Raw genomic sequence first — 20,014 nt, 5'->3', positions numbered from 1 at the left:
AGAACCACAAAAGAACACTTCTCACACACGTTCCTGTCTCCAGAACTTTCTTTTCATACTCTGATACAAATTTGTGTTTAGACCAAAACATCTTCCAGACACGTTTTTTTACTGCTGGGAAAACTACTGTTTCTCATGAGTTTGTTCCTAGCGTTGCAATAAATAAACATTTCAGGCAAACTAAGTGAAGTAACATACCAAGAGAGCCAACTTCTGTGCCAATGGACTCTACCACGAAGTCAGCAGATTTACCCACAATCCCCTCATGCAGTCCTGGCCCCCAGGCTCGTACTTTCTGAGGACCTGCTTCATGACCCACCTGAACTTCAAAAGGGCTACAAGACAAAAGCAAAAGATAAGATTAGAAATGGGGACAAACACAGCATCCATGTTTTTCCCCAAGAGGGAAGGCTTTACACGAGGCTATACATTGTATTTCCCAAATTAATAGATGCTATCATGCCGTGGCACAGTGCCCAGCAGACTGTCTTTCTAGCAGAGAGGCCATCCAACCCATCACATGCTTATGTCTTGCACCACAAATCCTGAGTGTCAGCTAATTGGCTTGCACTGCTCACTGTAGCCCTGGACACTACAATAACAGACCTCTTCAAAGACTCACAAGTGAAGCCCAAGCTGCACGATCCATGAATTTTTGTTGTTTTTTGCATTCATTATTTTGGATTTCACAAGTCTGACACAAATCACCCTTCAAAGCTTTCCCAATATAAGCTGCTGCAGCCCTAAAACAGGCTGTAGATAAACTCACAGCAACTGCTTTTGTCACTAATTTTGCCCCTCCAAAGTTTCTTCAAAGGTCAGTGTTGCTTTAACCCCCCCAAACTATGCAACCCACCAAAGGGAACAAAACCTTGAAAGAGTTTCTTCTAACTCACCTTTTTGGGATGTTGTGCCCACCCCATGTAATTGTGACAACATACTTCCCTGGGGTAGCTGGATAATATTCAAATGCATATATACCATCCATAAAGCCTTTTTGTTTCACCAGCTCCTCCAAGCCCTCTGTTAAAAGATCAGTTCAGCATTAAAACTTAACAGCTTCCATCCTGCCTTCAATTATTCAGACAAGTTCATGTTTTCTTGTATTTATTTTAGCTTGCAAGAATAAATCTCTTCAACCAGGAAAAAAAAAAAAAAAGGTCAGGTTATAAGGGAAGTTAGTTCTAGTTACCCTCTAGGACAAAGACAGCAAACACTTCCAGAAGAAATACAGCAGAAAGTATTTTAAGTTACCAGACTTAATAGGTTCCCTTGTGTTTTATTTTCTTAGTCTGCAGTATGATGCATGTCATATGTTAAAACAAAAAAGCCTAACATTTGTCAGACTTTGCAACCACAAGTATGCAGAGAATGCCTACATTTCATTTTCCTCAAGATGAAGAATTTAGGGAGAAAAAGCTTAATACACTAAAATTTATATCGATAGGCCTGGTGCTTTTTTTTTTTTCCCCTCCCCATACGCATTAAGCCACACAGTCAGAGCACTGTGCCTGTGGAGGAGGTGAAGGCAATACAATGCACCTTTTAATGCTGGCCCAGCTGGGGGGAGGTGACAGGCAGCCCCACAACCCCACAGCCTGGGGAGCAGGAGGCCTCTGGAGCTTCCACCACCCCACAGCCCATCACAGCCCAGGCAGAGGGCCAGGGCCACAGCTTGGGCCACAGCAGAGGACTCATATATACGTCCTGAGCACGGGTCTCGACATCCATCTACAGGTTCCCTCGACCCCCTCCTACCCTGCTCAGGTGCCCCATTATCCAGAGCAGCAGAGGTGCTGTTCTGAGCAGTTCCTAGCTTTATGAGAGCATGATTTCCACCCTGTCAGAGCCCCTGGAGTGTGACTTGCTACCACAGATTAGGTAAAGAGGCAAAGAACACAAAACTTGGAGGCCATCTCAGGCAAACATGTGGATTTTCTCAGTTTTGCTGACCAATATGTGTTAAAACGGAGAGACCGAAAACCAGCTGTACTCTCATCCAGCCATACAAGACTGAAAACTTCACACTTGAAAGAGTACCATAAACCCCTTCTGAAATCTGGCTTTCCAGGGTGAGACAAAGCCCACTGGTTCTGTCAGGTGACCATCTCCTTACTGCTCTTCCTTTTTGCACTCTTCCCTTCCCCTCCTTTTCCAAAGCACACCCACAGTACAAATGCACCCAAACTTACTCGGTCCCTTTATAGTCACACCAAGGTCTCCACTCCCTGCTGCTCTTGTATCAACCTTGAAGTCAGCTGTTTCCCTCATGCGGACACCTTTGGGCTGCAGACCTCTCCCTGTGGCACGACACGCGTTGGGATTGCAGGCTGCAAGGGAATTTCAGACATGAATATCACCTTTGATTCTCAACAAATACGAAGCCTAGCCAGCCTGGAACAACCTTTAGATTAATGTTGACTCAGGGATACCACAGCTTGGCTTTCAGCACAAATTTTTACATTATAGCACTAGGACAAGCAAGCAGACTCAATGCAGTCTGTGCCCCATGGCCTTTAGGCAGCAGTGTTGGGTGCAGCCAGGCAACATGAACCCCCTAACAAGGGCCAATTTTTTAGAATTAAAGCAAACACTCTAGCCCTGTTGCTTTCCAATTTGATGCCAGTTATCAATACAAAACTTTTCCACAGCTATCACATACAGATACTCAGTGTACCACAGTCTTCTTGATGCCTTTTGCACTGAGAGGCACATGGCAGCATGGGGTGAAGTGTCCCTTTGCAGACAGCTCCCAGTGAACAGCATTATTGTGCTGCTCTTTCAGAAGCATGGGACTGGAATAACTGCTATTGGCAAACCTGAATTCTGCACATGCTTCAGCAGTGTCATGTCAAAACCCCCTGCTTGTGACAGTTCACACTTTCAGAAGCAAAGCCATCAAGCCTCTGCAGACTGCAGCAGCCATGGGTAGGGGCAGTAGGTTACATATGGTTGAGATTAAGCTTACGCTTGGCCCCCAAGTGCTTCTCCAGTCCCGCAGAGTGGCTACATAAAAAAGTAACACGCACTTATGAACAGTTTTCATTATGCTATCATGTGATCTTCAGCTCCACAGACCTGAAGGATTTCAAGAGACTTACAAACAATTCCAGAAGTGTAAACCAAACATGCACGTCCTCAACACACACCGTGCTTGCAGCAGGAGCACAAGTCTGCCAGGCAGCTTCTTGGGGTTTCACTCATTTCAGTAGCTTACAAGTTCTACCCAACCCCCTTCAGCAGCTAACATCACTCCACATCCTAGGCTGAGGGTGCAGGTGAAGGTCACATGCCATCAGTGAGCTCAGAGAACTCAGTGGGAGCATACAGGAGTGTGCCCATCACTGAGCCTTTACACAGCTGGGTCAGGCAGCCTGTGGTTCAGTTTCACTGACTGGGTCACACACAGCTTCAGTGTGCTTGCAACTTTCTTCCCTAGCCCCAACAAAACCAAACAAAACCAAACACCCTTTTAGCCAGGACAAGCTGCAGGCTAGAAGCTTACGAAAAGCAAACATGACGGAGCATCCTGCACACCTCTTACCAACTATGAAGCCATTAGCAGTGAAGTCCAAAATTCCACAAATGGAGGGTAGCTCAGGAGAGATGAGCAGAGATCTAAAAGCGTAGGAGCACGTAAGGATGGAACAGAAAGCAAGTTAGGTGTCAGTTAAGGAGGAAAACAGTAAATATAGTCATTTAAGGAACAAAGGTGGAAAACAGCAAGACACCGCATAGCTGCATAAAACACTTTAAAAAAAATACACAGTGCAACTTATTGTTCAGAGGTCTAGGCAGAAAGGAAACTCTAGCAATAAAAGCCATATTACTTTTAGAGCACTGTTTTACCCTGTGAATACCCAGGTGACACACTCAATCAGGTCCAAGATGTTGAAGGGTACAGAGAGTGCCCAAAGCAAGATTAAAGCACATTCTGTGATCACACTCAAGGAAAAAAGTGGCCATCTACATTCAGGTGCACTTTTAAAAAAGCATACCTTCTCCAACAAGAACAGTGCAAGGAGTTTTGGGAATTGCCTCCCCAGCAAAAGTCACTTTGACAATGTGAGGACCAGCTTGAACAGGTTTGTAAGTGCAACGGTAGACTTGGTTGCCTTTGTCTTCTACCACAACTTCAGCAAGGTTTCTCCCCTGAGGATCCTCCACTTCCACAATCACGTCACCTACACCAGCACCTGCAAAGGAAACAAGCCCAGCTGAGCCTTGGCTTCCTCACAGCAACACAGAATGCATTTAGAATCACAGCCAGATGTACCCTGCTACCATTTCTGGACACTGCCTAAATGTTCAGCTTCTGCTGACAGAAGCCAAACATCCACATGTGGAGAGGGCAATACAGGATGGTGGCATCCCCACACAGCTGTCAAACTGACAGGGCTCTGCTGCCTCTGCCACAGGGTTCCTCAACAGTATTACAGTACTGAATACACATCCACCCTGGTCACCCCATTGCTACTGTCATGCCTCTGTCACAGACTAACCCATAGCTTTACCAGCCTGTTCAGTCTCTAAAGCTTTGAAGTGGTTCAGATTAAGGGCTCGGACAATCTATGTGCTGGTCTGGACAAAGATCCTTCTCTGCCAGACTGTGTGTATTCACTTTCATTCAGACACCTGCTCCTCTCACATTTTATTCAGCTCATCATGCAATAAAAACATCTTTGCAGACACTTTCAGAGGCCAGACATGTCTTTACATGATTCAGACCACTCCCTCTCCCAATTAGAGGCTGAACATAACACTTCCCCTTGCTATAACCACATTTAATTGTATTTCTAAGCGCCTTCAGGCAGAAGGCAATTAAAAATGCGCTACTCAGCATATTTTGAAGTTTGAATACTCCAAGTAACTGCCCTAAGTAGTTTCACATTGTTCTAAATGAATTTGCATTTGTAGCATCTTACTGACTCATTCCTCTAGGCTACAGCATTGGCCTAATAGCAGGCAACAACTCACCTGATGGAGATGCCCTAATGAAGAGCAGCCCCCTAATAATTACAATAGAAGTTGAAACCAGTTAGTTCCTCAGTGAAGTCTGAACTCAAAGTATCATTGTGGCAGATTCTTTCTGTAAGCCTACAGAACACATTAAGGGTTTCCAGTTTACTCTCAGCTTATCCTTCAGAGATGGGCATTTCACATTCCTGCTTAAAATGAGCTGGGGAGTAGAAACCAGTCAGGAATTTTTCTGCTGCCATTCAGCAAGTTCATAACAAATTTCTGTGTAAAGCTTAGCACCTCCCTGCCTGAGCTCAACTCCATACTTCCAATGTTTCACACACAGCTGAATCCTCCAGAACAGCCTGGCTATAATTTCCCCTCTGGACTTGATGGGCCTGCAAATGCTCATCCAGTTTCCAGTTTGCTCATTCCTCAAAGCTTAGGTTCTCCTCACATCTGAGGAAGCTGCAGGATTTCAGCACTCATTCATCCTGCTTACCTGCTGTGTAGAGGTCAAAGTAAGTAGGCTTGTTGGCAATGTTCCCTGTTGCCTCCAGTCCTGGTCCCTTTGCTGTTACTTTGCTCGCATCTCCCTGGGCTTTGTCAACATTCACTTCAAATGGGCTTTTTGAGATGTGCTGCCCAGCAAACAGGACTGAGACCTAGAGACAGACAGTGTCAGCTCCAACCCACCAGGCACAGGCAAAGTTCAGTGTCACCAACACCTAGCCAAGCATGGCTGCATGTGTGGATGTGTTCCTAGCACAGAGAGCCTCAGAGGTTAAGACATCCATCCCACAACCCTCCTTTTGTCCATGCAGCTTAGCTGCTGGCCACCTCCTTAAAATCTGCTGATCCTGGGCTCAGGCACCCCAAGAGGGATGCTTCAATCTGGATATGCCAATAATATCACCACCATTGCTGATCATCATCAGCAATGAAGTGGTAGCAGAAGTTGCATTTACCTTTTCAGACTGGCTGTGGGGACCAGCCACTCAGGAAAATGCCAAGAAATGGGATCACCCATTATAAACCTGCTTCTGCAGGAGTCTGGGGACAGAATTGGGTGGGAAACCTTCACTGCAAAACCCTCACATATCCAATGTCATCAGCAAAGAAACAGCTTAGAGAAACAACCTGGTACTTTGCTCTACGTCACTGTGACAACCCACAAAACTGGCTCCATGAGCTACAAGAAGTGGCCGCAAGTGAGAGGACACCCAGCTGTGGTACTTGATACCAAACACCTTGTCTCAACACACCCCTTCTTCCCCCTTGAGATGGGAGCAGACCCATAGCCCAGATGGAGAATTAAGGCCAAAGTAGATTATCCTTATCTTCAGGATGCCCAGAGTGGCTGTTACTCTGTGAGTAAGCAGGCCTCAGGGGCTCATGTTAACAACCAGCCAGAGCAGCACATTTAGCAAAAGAATACTGGTTACCTACCTTGTGAGGTCCAGTAACTCTTGGCACATACTGAACTGAATAAGTCTTATTTTTGTCACTGGATGGAGTTATCTTTGCCTAGGAGAGAAAACATCCATCATCAAGCTGTGCCTGTGCACGGCAGCCTAAGACTTTTTTCTGAGACTTTTCTTCCCTCGATACTGCAAACTATTTCCAGAGTCAGCAATGCCAGAGACTCAGGATCTTCACTACCTCCTCTTCACATATGGACAAAAAACATTGGTTTTGTCTATTACACAAGATGAAGCAAGTTACCTTCTCCCCATCCTGGCCCTTTCTCTTGCTGCTAATTGCTCTGCTAAGGCAGGCCAAAACTGAGGAGACATTAAGTCCAATGTACAGCTGTATTTTTCTGGAATGTTGTAACATGATCAAGTGGAGCACTTGGATGAGAATTTTCTATAAACATTAAGACCAGCATTTTAACTCAAAATGATTCATGGCATCTAAATAGCTGCTTTAGCCATTCTTGCAGAATGAGTAAGAGCAGGCAGTGATTTAGTGATGTGTGTTATCTAAAAGCGTGTCAGAATGTACTTGGCCAGTCAAGCTAAAGCACTGCAACTACTGGTCATTGGAGTTGTATTGCTTAATTGCAGATAGTGATATTTTTTTCAAGTTCACTCAGTAAGGCAATTACAAGGAAAAGCTTGAGGTTTGCACTTCTAATAGATGATATTTTGCAACTTTTTAGATTACTTATCTATTAAGACCTCATTTGTGAAAGATGAAGGTTACAGCAAAAACTGCAGTGTGCAGACCATCTTTACTTCTCCACACCAAACACTTGACATACATACCTCCTCTCTGTTTCCTTCTGGATCCTCTATGAAGACCATCAGGTCTCCCTGACCAGCACTGATGGTGTCTACTGTGAAGATGGCAGGCTGCTTCACCATGTTCCCATGAGGCTCAATGCCTGTGAGAGAGATGCAGACCAGCACATTAGCTGTTGCTACAAAACTCAGGCTCCCCAAACCCAATCCTCTCACACAAGAAGCCCTCAGTACCAATCCTCCCCAGGCTGCTCTATGACACCCCTTCCCCAGCTGCCCAAAGCATCATGCTCTTACAAGCATTCTTAAAAATGGGTTGAATAATCCATGCCCCGACCTGGGTATGGGCCTTAGTTGCTCTTTAGGAGCTGCTCCATTTTACACAGCTAAGTACTTCAGTGGTGCTGCACCACAGGAAGGACAACCTGGGAGGCAAGAGAGAAATTTTGGGAAGCCTTTTGGTAAAGGCATTGCCCTACAGCCAAAGGTCTTACCTACACTCTCTCATTTTACCTCATTTTCAGAATCCAGCTGTAGAGCCACTGCTTAGATTTATTATTCTTTGAAAGTTGCTCAAACTACTTTGCCAGAGTGAACACTGTACAAATGGCACACAGAAACCTCTTTAAACCACAAAAATCCTGCAATTCAGTGCCACTGCCACTAAAGTTTGAATCAGTTTCCTTGTTCCCCAGCACAGGGCCTGCTACAGCATGTATTTACCAGCAGGGTTTCATCACTTCCCCACACATAGCCCCAGGTCATGACACCTGTCCTGGTGGTGTCAGACTGAGTGGGTGGAAGAACTTCCCAGAGTTGCTGGTTCCAGACTAGCCCAAATATAAATTCCCTTCCGTCCAAGGGAATTACTCTTCAGCTTATTCATAAAACCAAGGGCACTACTGCTCCATAGTACAATTAGTGGAAAGTGTAACGTCTGAGAGATCATAAAGGAAGTGGTTGTGAACAACAGAATTCCTCAAATTGTTTATCTTCAGAATACAATAACTTGAGAGCAATGCAAGGAAGATCATGTTTTTACTAGGAAATCTGAGCATTCTGATAAGGTGTTAACAATTGACATATTCATTCTTTCAAACTGAGCTCTAGATTATCATCTAGTTTAAACAGCTATAAATTCGCCTTGTGTATCTTCAGTCCACCACACAAGCATCAGGATACAGTGTTCAAGTTAAGTATCCCTCCTTCTGCAAGCACAATGTGAAAGACTGCTTATCCTCAGAAGACAGCTTCAGCCAGGATAGCATTAGTCACAGCACTTTCTTAGTTTACATTTCATCTTCCAGATTTTACTCTCTTACCAGAGATCTGCTTTGGCTGGTTAAACAAGAACTCACCTATAATTTCCATTACAAGGGTTCCAGAGCACTGTATACAGTATTGCAGGCAACAAAATAATTTCAGGTTTTAAAATAACAGACTAAAGCCAGAGTTGACAGACTGAGGCAGACTGATGAGTCCTTCACACAGTAAGAAGTTTAAGTCTATACATTTGGGGCCTAACAGATGTGTCTGTGTATCATAGTCTGCTGTGGAAGGCACCAACACAGGCCATAAACCCCAAAAAGGGTAAGTGCTAAAGCCACTTCTGACTATAGTGACTTCACTTCGGTGCACAGATAGTGTCTATGTCCATTCATTCCACTAGTAAAGTTTCAACTGAAAATCAAGTTAAAAAACAGTCAAGAAAAACACAAAAAATAGAAAATTTGTTTCTATTTCACTCTAGTACACCCAATTATGAAACCCATAAATTCCAAAAATTTTGAAGGACCAACAGCAGCCTCTAGGTAGCTGGAACAAAGAACAAAGTCTAATGCTTAAGTGATGTCTCACTACATACCAAGCATATTTAAAGGTGAAAATCTGTTATTCAGTTAATTATGATTATATTCATATCTAGAGTAGAACCACATCAGAAGTTAAAGGAAATTATCCATTTAAAAGGTAAGTTAAAATAAGAATGTCTATGTAGATCTACAGTTGCACAAACATCTATGTACAAGTCCTTCCAATACAGCCTTTACAACAAATGCTCAGCACTAATGTTTGAAGGATTGCCAGCCCACCTTTGTGTGTGCAGACAAAGTATTCACACCTACCTATCAATACCTATCAACTTATCTAGAATTAGCCTACCCTGACACACATCTGCCATCAAACCTGGGAAACTGGAGACTCTGCCTCTGCATAAAGCCTGCTCAGAGACATAGCTATAAAGAGGTCTTTCCTCTTTATAGACATGCTTTGTCACAAGAAGCATTCCCTGCTAGATCAACAACTGTCAGCAGCAACATTGCTAGCATAAATTTCCCACCCAGGTTGGTTTACCTTATATCCTGCTACTTCTTCCAGCTGTGGACTGCAAGGCCAGCAGCTTGCAGAACAGGTTCAGAGACTTTGGGCAATTTACATGTTAGAACTAGGAGTGTCTTTTGGACTATATCCACCTATTTCTGAAACTAGGCACCACACCAAGAGCATACAAGTGAAACTTTGAAGTCAGTTACAGTAGGTCTGGAGTTCAACATAAGCAGAAAACCCCACCCAGATTTCTGAAGAATTAAATGCTCTGGGCAGCTTAAGCTCTCTGAGTCCTTACCTCTGCCATAAGCTCGTGCTTTCTTTGGATTCAGTTTGGGTTTTAAAGGAGCTCCTGGTTTCAGCTTGGCTTTGGGGAACTGGGACAGGTAAGTCATTACAGAGTGCTCATCCACATCAGGGTGGATAATTTCTTCAGGGGTAATAACCTGAAAGACAATGCAATTAAGTATATTGTACCAGTGCTTGGTTACTGCATGTCAATACAGAAACAGAACTATGACACACAGTCCTGCATTTCAAATCACATGTTAATGAAATTCCTTACATTTATTTTCCCCTTGATACATACAACATCATTTATTACCTTACAACAAGAAAATTAAGAAGGTCCTTATTGTCCAATTGTGTTTTGGGGGACTTTTGTGCATTGATTTATTAGAGGTTCGCTGGAGACTGTGACAAACTTAACTGTAGCAAGGCAAGACAACAGTAGCTATGTTGCCCTCAAAAAGCAACACCGCAATAACTGAAACCTAAAGAATTAGTAATGAGTAATCCTGTGAGTTACAGTTGTCAGAAGCAGTAACTTTGCAGTGCCTGCAAAGTGAAACTTGTGACCAGGCTCTTCTGCTCCCAGGACACAAGCTGTTCTGACAGCTTCAGAGACTTCAACAGCTATGTGCCAACTTCATCAGCATGAGGACAATCCATTTTGCAATTACACTTTTCTCTGAAAGTCAGTTTGCAGGTGATTTCCTAAGCCAGTGAGTTTCTTCTGTGGAATTCAATGCAAACCATGGACCAACAGAGCAGCCACCACTACACACAAACATTTTCCCCTGCCCCAAGTGCTCCAACACCATCTGTCTCCAGCAGAGACACCTACACAAAATCTCAAAACCAGAGCTCTGAAACGTAATAGAGAGCTTCATTTAAATGTGTCCTTTCCCAGGCAGTTTCACACAAATAAACTGCTTTCCGTAAGTGTCCAAGTGACTTGGTCTGCTTTCCTCAACCTAAATTCAGACTGGCTGCAAGCACAGGTAAATAACCCCTGTGCTTCCCACAGGCAGCCTGCACCTTACCTGTGGCACACCCAGCCAGTCGTCCGCCTGCTGCATGGCTTCCCGAGCGTTGTCAACGGGTTTCTTCGGGTCCCAGGTCTCCCAGTCAGGGCACAGGCCTGCAAACATGTTTCAGTTGTTAGGTGTTATCTACAAAGGAGCTTCTCTAGCTGAGGGAATCAAGTACAAACGGCACAGGCACTTGTATTACACTGCTGTGCAGAAAGACATTCAGAGATCTGCAGAAGTAGCCAGAACAAGATGAGCAAGTGCTGCTGCTCACCAAAAGCTTCTGAGACAACAACCAGCATCTCCAGGGGCCCTTATAGATGGGCAGTAATAGCCAGTTCAAAAAGATTCCCACCCACCTTGACCTACCAATTAAAGATGTATAGCTTCTCACTCAGCCACACAGCTGCACTGCTTTAGAGTTAAGCTATGCAAGACACCACTCTAAATTCATCATGGATACATCTAGCCACCCTTTGTGTTTCACTGGCTCTCCTGCAGCAAATTTGGAAAAGAAAATTTCAACTGCTTGTTGTAGCACCCCAGGTTGTGTCAGATGAACGCCAGGAATCGCATTAGCGTGGTTGTTTTACAAGAAGGTGAGGAAACTGTGCCTTTTTCACACTTCATCACATTACTTGCTTTAAGAAGCACAGCTTCAGCTTGCTAAACATTGAAGTTTCAGGTAGTGTGCAGCTTCTGGCTGCTCTGTGCTCCCTCTGCAATCCTATTTCAGGACAACACATGAAGCCTCTTGCTGCGCCCTGAAGTTGAAAGGTTGTTGGCACTTGCTGTGGGAACAAGACTTTCTTGCATTTAGGAGCCAGCATTTGTGCCTTTGTCCCTTGCACCCAATACAAAGCTTAGACATGGTGCTTCCATTAATGCGATCATACATTCTGCTTTAGGCCAGTATTTCCCTTGGCCAAGTTGTTTACAGCTTGCCACCTCCCATAGCTGGCCTCTTTGGACTTGTGTTTTCTTGAAAGCCTCATTCCCATCTCCAGCTCAGCAGTGAAAACCTCCTCCCATGGGAACAAGGCATGAAGACAGCAGGCAAGGAAAACACTGACTTACCTGGAGCACAGCTGTCAACAAGAGCCCCCAGTGCTTTGCCATCCTGCCAGTTTTGATTGAAGTTTGTGATTGGCAAGTAAGGAATTTTGTTCTGGATCCAGCCCAGCAGCCTCTGCTTGGGCGTCTGCTTCTTTGCATCATCATCACCTTCATCCTCCCACACTGGCATGGAAATGGAGTAGTGGAGGATAAGGGTCCATATCAGGCCAAGGATCAACTTCAAGTTTCCATCAACTATGGCTTTACTATCTGGAAAACAAAAGACATACAGCTGATTATTTCCCACTCTAAAGGAAAAAGGCATATCCCCATGCAGAGGTAATCAAGGACAAGAGAAGTGACAGAGGTCATCACAGACAGAGAAACCATTTTTCATGACCTGAATTAGAAAGGATTAAAAGAGATGAGTCCAAGCACTCAGTGCTCCCCAGCTGTCTTGAGAGCTCAGTGCTCTCCAAGGATGGTGTGGCTTGCCCTTGAAGCTTTACAATGCTAAGCTTAGAATTGGCAGTTTAAAATATCTGGTACTTTGCATTTGGATGGTAAGTGCCACCTGGTGTTTTTCACAGCAATTCGTATCTCATGAAAGACCCCAGAAAGCATGTGATGGGAGTTCACCTGGGGTAAAGAAGCATCATTTAGCAAACTGCATTTATATACTGAAACATTCCTCCAAACACACATCAATAGTTTGCATTTAAAATGGTTGCAAAAAAAAGTGCTATATGATGAAGTCCAGCAAAGTCAGAATTTGGAACTAGAACAAAGCCCAGATATATCACAGCCTGGGTAGAGATGGTAAAACAGGGAGCAGAGGTCCATCCTTTGCACCATCACACTCCTGCCTGCACTCAGCCATTCTTTCACACTACAAATCCAGAGTTAGAAGAAAAGGAAAAGCCAGGTCTGGCTTTTCCATGTCATGCTCTAGTCTAGCAAAAGTGCATCACCACAGCAGCCATGCTGCAGCTCTGCTGTAAAACACATGATGCAGCCAAGTTTAAGGCTGTTGAGTAGGAAGATCAGATGGTCATAAGAAGCTACCTGAAAGGGTGGGGTATTTTTCTGCATCACTTTGGCCTTACAAAGTGACCACAACAGTTTTGCGAATACTCCTGCAATTTACTTTGGTTTTAGTGAGATTGGATGCACTCCCTTCAAGCTTGTAGCTGCTACTCAGGTTGTACTGTGTTTGTAACAGCTTCAGTTTGTCCTAGCTCACCCAAACCAGGGCTCTTTGGAAATGTTCTGGGATGCCCTCAGCCTGACTGATCCTTTCATTCACAGCAGCACATTATAGCAAAGCATTTTTCTGTTCTTTCCTCCATCTCAGTGAAAACTCTTGCAGAAACTCCTTTTTAGTCAACAGAAGTTACAAGTGACCTGGATTTTGTCTGCTCTCCAACTTCTCAAGCAGATGCTGGAGTAAATAGCTGTAGCAGTATAGGCTCACTTTCATGCCACCAGAGTAACTGTATGGAGACCTTATTGAGCCCTACCTAGCACAGTACTTCAGCAGCCTTCTCCTGTTCAAACCCTGGTGTTAATATGCAGAGTCCTCCAAGCTGAACCTCAGCATGCCAAACATCCACTGAGCATGCCCTCCTGCTCCTCTTCAGCTACACAGACTGCAGCACCAACCCAATACCATCTTATCAATACAAAAAGGTCTCCTGACTTTGCAAACAAATGATTATGCAGAATAGTGATCAAGAACAGGGAGCACCAGGGTGTTCCCTTTAACCCAATGCTCAGGAGAAGTGGTTAATATTTACATGGTTTCACAATAGGGCGGTATGTCCTGAACAGATAATATTGTAACTTCAGACCTTGAATGGCATTTGGCCTTTCTGAATAGTTAACGTCTGGTTTCTACTCAGATCTAATTTGCACTGGATTTTTTAACATCAGTTTTAATAAATCTTACAGGGTCATGGTGTCTGCTATTGATTGCTCACTGCTGATATCACATCCAGTCTGAGGTACACAATAGATAGCTATGACATGATTAAGCCCCTCTGAATTTTAATTACAGGTTCCAAGGTAAAAATTTGCATCACGTAAGCAGCGTGTCTCCTAGCAACAACTAAACAATCCCTGCTGTTACTCATTTCCCTCTCTCCTCCCAGCTGAGCTGCAAACTGGCCAGGGGAAGGAAGATGCTGCCTTACAACCTATTAGGGGAAGCTTTCTTGAAAGAAATTATAACAGAAGGAAGAGCTACATTTTACATAAGAGAGACCCAAATTCCTGCTGGTAGGCTCACCACAGTGCCTGAGCTCCATGAGCAGGAAATTAAGGGTTGCAGTGTGCAAAAACCAACCCACTCCCCACGCCTGCAGTTCCTCCATCCTGCATCCCCACAGCAGGCCCACCCGCTGGAGCACACTGCTGGCCATCGCATCCCTGTGCCAAATGCCTTCAAGATTCAGTTTCAGATTTATACTGACATCAGCATTTTTAGCAGAGTGGACAGAGTGATGATTTAGTGTGCTACAAGTAAGCGTCCTTCAGAAAGCCATCCAGCATTCCCAGGGAGGAAAGCCAGCAGGACAGAATCACCTCGAGCACACTGCTACACACACATTACTCATGACAGAGAATGGCCCATTTCGTGTTTACAGCACATGAATAATGTCTGTACATGGATGCTCTGTGGTTAAGGCAACAACCAGATGCATGCTCAGAGCTCCTGCCAGCCCCACATCACCATCGCTGAGGGCACAGCTGGGCAGCTGTTCCTGACCTGGGGAAATAAAGCCTATGCACAGGAAAGCTTCACATCAGGAGCAAGAATATCCCATCTCACCAGGCTCCTCCAGAGAGGCCAGGCAAGGGGCTGCTGCCCTGGTGACAGGAAAAGGTCACCACAGGAATGGGATGGCTCTTCCTCCCCGGAGCTGGTGCCATCCCCGCAACTGCACTTTGTTAGCAAAGTTAACAAGCTCTTACAGCCTCCCCGCTTCCTGACAGGCATAGGGATTGCATGATGTAATTTTTTCCAGGACTGCCTGTAGGAGGGCTTGTCTGCTTTCATTTGGGGTGGGGAGGAGGAAGGGAGAGAACCCCTGAGCAGGACAGGAGACCTTATCAGTACCCAGCAGTGCCACCAATATGTCCTTTGGGCAGGCATCCCACTCCAAGCTACAGGGGATCCCCTCTGGCTCATAATCTCTACCACAATACAAAAGGACTCTCCACTTTCAAGAAGAAACCAGAGTCCAGCCCAAAGTACACTTGGATTCCAAGTGCTGGTGAAATGCTCCACCCAAGCATTAAGCCTCTCCAGAAAAGCCTCCACTTAAGTGTTGACTTTTTAATTAACTGACTAAAAATATTCAGTGTATTCTCCTCAAGGTCTCTCGGGCATTAAGATGAAAGCAGCACCCAATTAGACAAGCATCCTTCTCACAGGTCCTGCACAAGAAGCACAAAGCTGGCCCACAAAACCCTGAAACACCCTTGGTACAACCACATTTGCAAGCACCACCCACCAGCTTCAAGTGCTCACTGCCAATGTACCACTGCCAAGGTTTTGGAACACCAAAAAAAAGTGTTTCCAGTGATGTGTAAGCATTAACACTCATTACTGCAGGTGTTGCTGTGTACCCCAGGTTAGCTGGATTTCCACTTGACCCCTCCCAAACTCTGGTTTGGTTCAAGATATTTTTTTACAGCCATCCCAGGCAGGAAAACAGATTGCATAAACAACAGATCTTCCAACACCGCTTTCCTACTATGAAAGTTACTTTTAGGCATACTTATTACTCACACAATCTCTACTTTGTGGCTTTACAGAGGTTTTCAGTTCATGTTCCTCAATTGCTCCTCCAGAGCTCATCGTAATTTTACGACACAGAGATGCACACTCGCTGTGGTCAGTGCTACCAAACCACAGTGCAGCAGCCCAGCCCCCAGAGGATACACCTCCACCACTGGGAGTGTTTGGCTTTCAGCTTCAATGACTTAGGTAGATGGGAGCAAATAAAGCTGAAATGGAGAGTGTGTGTTTACTCCATGGCACCGGGCAAGTTTCCGCAGATTAACGAGCCCTCTCCAGGCAGGCAACAGCCGCCGGTCCCTGCCTCCCCACTGCTGGGAGGAAGGGAACTGTCACATCTCATCCGCCAAGATAATTTAGCAGGGCTGAACTAATTCTTTACAGCACCACTGTAGACAGGGTTAACGTAACCTCTTTTGGAGAAAGTGTGGTCATCTGCCTAATTTGCTTTATTCACGTTGTGATGCTTAAGTTAACATCTGTAGATGCACTCACACGTATGTCAGAGCACAGTCACTCACTGGTTCACATCAGGAGATGTGTGCTTTGGAAATCAAAGTTCCTGCAGGGCTGAGTCACACCATCTCACCGGCAGTGGAGCAGAATACCTGCTGACAGCCATTTGACTTGCACTTTCAAAGGGCACACTTTTACAGGAAGCCCAGGCATGCAGCAGGAATCCATGGCTGGAGTTGCCACAGGGCTGCTCGCCTGCTCCATACTTCAGAGGACTTCAGCTCAGCTGGGAACACAGGCAATCAACTCCAGAAGTGCCATCTAAAAGCATACACAGGGTGAAAGCCTTGGAGGTTTCTGGGGTTCTTCCTTTTGTTGGGGTGGGGGGGCTTCATTTTGGTTTTGGTTTTGCTTTTTTTTTTTCTTCTTCTCATTAGAATTCAGAGTTTTTGAGCTGTTACAAGTAAGTCCAGCTGACACCCAGCTGCAGACCCCAAATTTGTGAATGCTGTTAGATCTTCACTTTTAGACACTGCAACTTATAATGGCTAGATACACAGCCCAGAACCAGCCAAGAAGCAGAAACACTCAAGTTTGGATTTAACAGGAACCTTTATTCCCACCCACACTGTTCAATGTGCATTTTTAACTTCAGCTACTCCAAATAACTTTCATCCCCTAGTACCCAATAGCAATCCAATTTCAAAAAAATATCAACAGCCATCAAGCAATACCCAGCCCTCATTCAGCTGGAGGCAAGCAGAAGCTGTCTGCATGGACAGGCTGCAGTGAGCCCACTGCCGAGAGGTCCTGGCGTCAGGATGCAGCTCAACATGACCTGCATGATGGCTGCTGGGGAAAACCTGCCAACAAGACTTAAACTGTTCTGCAGAATCAACACCAGTGGTGAACAAGCAAGCACTCACTCTTCTGTTAAAAAAAAAAAAAAAAAAAAAAAAAAAGCCTATATATAGCCTACAACATTAAATTTTATGTAGGAGTATCCTGCTTCTTAGTCAGCTATTGGGATTTAAGAGGCTGCCTGGTAGGGTAAAGAGGAAAACAGACTGAAGCAGAACTCATTTGTTTCCCCCATCACACCTCTGAGTCTAGATTGTAATTCTTACCCATTTATTATCCTATTAACTAAGTGGCAACCAGCCCAAAAAATGGATTATGGCAATTCCATAGGCCAGCAAGCATACACTACCAGTTTTCAGTCTTGAAAATAAACCAAGTTTTAACTGCTCAAGCTGATTTATAATTGTTGCTCTACACTAAATATTAATATGATATGTTACACTTGGACTGTTAATGTCACACTCCTTAAAGCACAAAGGAAGACGTTAAAATGCCTGCCTTCAGCCAGCATCATGACTAACCTGAGCCAGCAATGTGACCATCTCAAGACAAATGTGTGTCATTTTTATGGCTTGGGCCACAAAATACTTCCCAACCCAACCTACCAAGTGGAAAACTGCCAGTGCTGCAGAGCTCTCTCCTCTCTATTTGTACTTGCAGCTGCCCCAGGAGCAAGCACCAGAACAAAAACCTGGCACTGATTTGAAGCTTGCAAATTCACCTACTCCAGTAGTGATTCCTCTGCTCTATCTGGAGGTTTGAACTGTATGATCATCATATAGGTGTCTTCAAAACTAAATTATTCCACAACTGAAAAAAAAAAAAAACAACACCCAACACCCTAGTGTTACAACCACGTTTGTGACTTTATCTTTTGCTCACGTGCACGTCTGCTTTGGATTCAGGTTAAGCACAAGCACGACTCAAACTGTGGCAGTGTTCCTTGAACTCTGCCCTACAGCAGAGCTGCAAGACATTTTCTGTTGGACAATTAGTGGAAGCAAGATAAGCTACCACAGCAGACAGCTTCCTTACTAAGTCAAGCTAGTAACAGACTGCAAAGACTTGTGAAATGAAGGACTGAAAAAGCAATTTTTGAGCAGTATATTTAAAAAAAAAAAACAACAACCAAACAAAACAAGAAACTGTTCCTTGTTCACAGTCTGGACAGAGATCTCAGAAGTTTTGCTGTTGATCTGCACTTGTGGAGGAAGTTCCACCACAACCAGCACAGATCTTTTCATCCATCTTCTCTAAAAAGTGGTCACCCTCTCCAAGATTGATACCTTGCTACTTAAATTTTATTTTGTGCATTATATGGAGGAATAACACAAGATTCATACAAAACAAAGGAATGGTCTCAACAACAGCCCTTATTCCTTAGTTGCAGATACAGAAGGAATTTTGTATAGCACAAAGTTCATCTCAGTTATGGATCATTTATGTTAAGATGGTAGGTTCGGATCCCAATGTCTTGAAGTTTCCCCACCTCTAATTATTCTCGTCTATTATTAAACAGCTATAGCAACTGAAGGACAAAAATTAAGGCTTAATCTTCTGCAACAGTGAAAACTCCACACTGAGACAAGCTCTTCAAAAGCCCTGCTCTGTGCATGCCAAACAGAAGTATGCAGATGAGATGAAGCTGAGCGAGCTGCCTAAGGAAATTCCTTGCTGAAGCGTACAGTATGTGTTCACGGGTTGCTGCGCCTGCTGAAGACATTAGCAACATCCTCTGTGGGGATAATATGTCTTTAAATCAATTACACGGGCTCCTCTGTGCTTTGAGAACATATTGCAACCATTTCCTCCAGTGACCCTTAAGCTCAGGTCCACCTCGCAGCTTCTTGGGGCTCGGCACCTCGGTGTGGCCACAGACACGGGCTCACCTCTCAAGAGCTTGGGCTCTGCTCATTGCTCAGAGCTGGCACGGGGTGGCAAGCTCCAGCCAACTCCCTGGATTCCCAGCTGCGACCAAACAGCCTCCAACCACAACCCCACCGCATTTCTGCTTCTCAGGAGCGTTTGCAGCTGGTGCTGTGACCGGTAGCAGAGCCATTCCGTGGCATCCAGCTTAGCCGAACATCAGCGGGCTTTCAGATCACACACTCACCCTGCCAAGGCACTAACGAGCCTCAGGCATCCCTGACCTGAGGAAGGAAGGGTATCTTCAGCAACTGTGATACACATCTTGAACACAGCAGATCCACCAAGCTTTTTACAAGGTGAGTTTTTCAGAGGAGGAATACCGTCCCATTGCAATAAAGTTGCAGCTGAGTGCTGATCTGGGTACAGGTAGAAGGTTGGAAAAAAATGGGGTTCTTTTTGCAATGGGATAGAATCTATTTTCCTCCATGCTTACTAGGATGTCTGTTTATAAAAATTCTTTTTTGAGACTCATCTTCAGATTGAAGAGGTTTCACATTACAATTCAGAAGTTTCCAATAGTTTCTATTTAAACTGGATTTTAAATCATTCAGATCAGTCAGGCCACTATGCATCACCCTGTACTGTCTACTGATTCAAGTTGGGCCTTTGGAAAGAGTCTCTCATGAGGTGGAACAGTCAACTGTAAAAATAAGTTCAAATCCAGTCCTTTCAGTGTAGGTTTGGCTAGCAAAAAAAAAAAAAAAAAAAAAAAAATCATACAGACTTGTAATACTGAAATGAATAGAAAGAATCAAACCAGTGGAGCTCACAGGAGTCAAATACAGATTTAAATAGCTCTGTCCTACCTCTTAATGGGCACTCAGAGACCACTTACCTCTCACATCCAGAAAAAAAAAAAACACATAACGTGAAGCCAGTTTAAGCCAGCAGTAAAAAAACAACAGCAACCAACCCAGCTTCTCCAAGAGAAACTGAAAACATCCAAGGGGTCTGGAAGGAGAAGTCAAGAATTTCAAAATTAGGAACTGTTACGGTGGGTGGGGAAAAACTCAAACTGCTGGTGGCATATGATCAAACTCCTTAATACTTAAAGTCTGAATACACCT

At 44.5% G+C, this 20,014-nt stretch overlaps 1 protein-coding gene across 4 annotated transcripts in view; it reads right to left on the bottom strand.

Moving 5' to 3' along the window:
* Positions 1 to 20,014, bottom strand: part of FLNB (filamin B) — a 71,378-nt gene that overhangs the window by 35,631 nt on the left and 15,733 nt on the right. For all 4 annotated transcript variants that reach the window (XR_003988076.1, XR_003988075.1, XM_030458562.1 and 1 more), the window contains exons 2-11: positions 11,921 to 12,169; positions 10,856 to 10,953; positions 9,829 to 9,976; positions 7,230 to 7,348; positions 6,409 to 6,486; positions 5,462 to 5,624; positions 3,999 to 4,196; positions 2,193 to 2,330; positions 897 to 1,023; positions 199 to 335 (exon numbers count right to left, since the gene is read on the bottom strand). Coding sequence is in view for 2 of the 4 variants with exons in the window: in XM_030458562.1 (XP_030314422.1) it covers positions 199 to 335; positions 897 to 1,023; positions 2,193 to 2,330; positions 3,999 to 4,196; positions 5,462 to 5,624; positions 6,409 to 6,486; positions 7,230 to 7,348; positions 9,829 to 9,976; positions 10,856 to 10,953; positions 11,921 to 12,169 (1,455 nt within the window). In the remaining 2 variants the exon portion in view is untranslated. The remainder of the gene's footprint in view (positions 1 to 198; positions 336 to 896; positions 1,024 to 2,192; positions 2,331 to 3,998; positions 4,197 to 5,461; positions 5,625 to 6,408; positions 6,487 to 7,229; positions 7,349 to 9,828; positions 9,977 to 10,855; positions 10,954 to 11,920; positions 12,170 to 20,014) is intronic.

This window comes from Calypte anna, chromosome 12 (genome assembly GCF_003957555.1).
Source record: "Calypte anna isolate BGI_N300 chromosome 12, bCalAnn1_v1.p, whole genome shotgun sequence".
Lineage (NCBI taxonomy): Eukaryota > Metazoa > Chordata > Aves > Apodiformes > Trochilidae > Calypte > Calypte anna.
The sequence above is the reverse complement of the archived record's forward strand: the minus strand, read 5'-3'. Positions and strand labels throughout refer to the sequence as shown.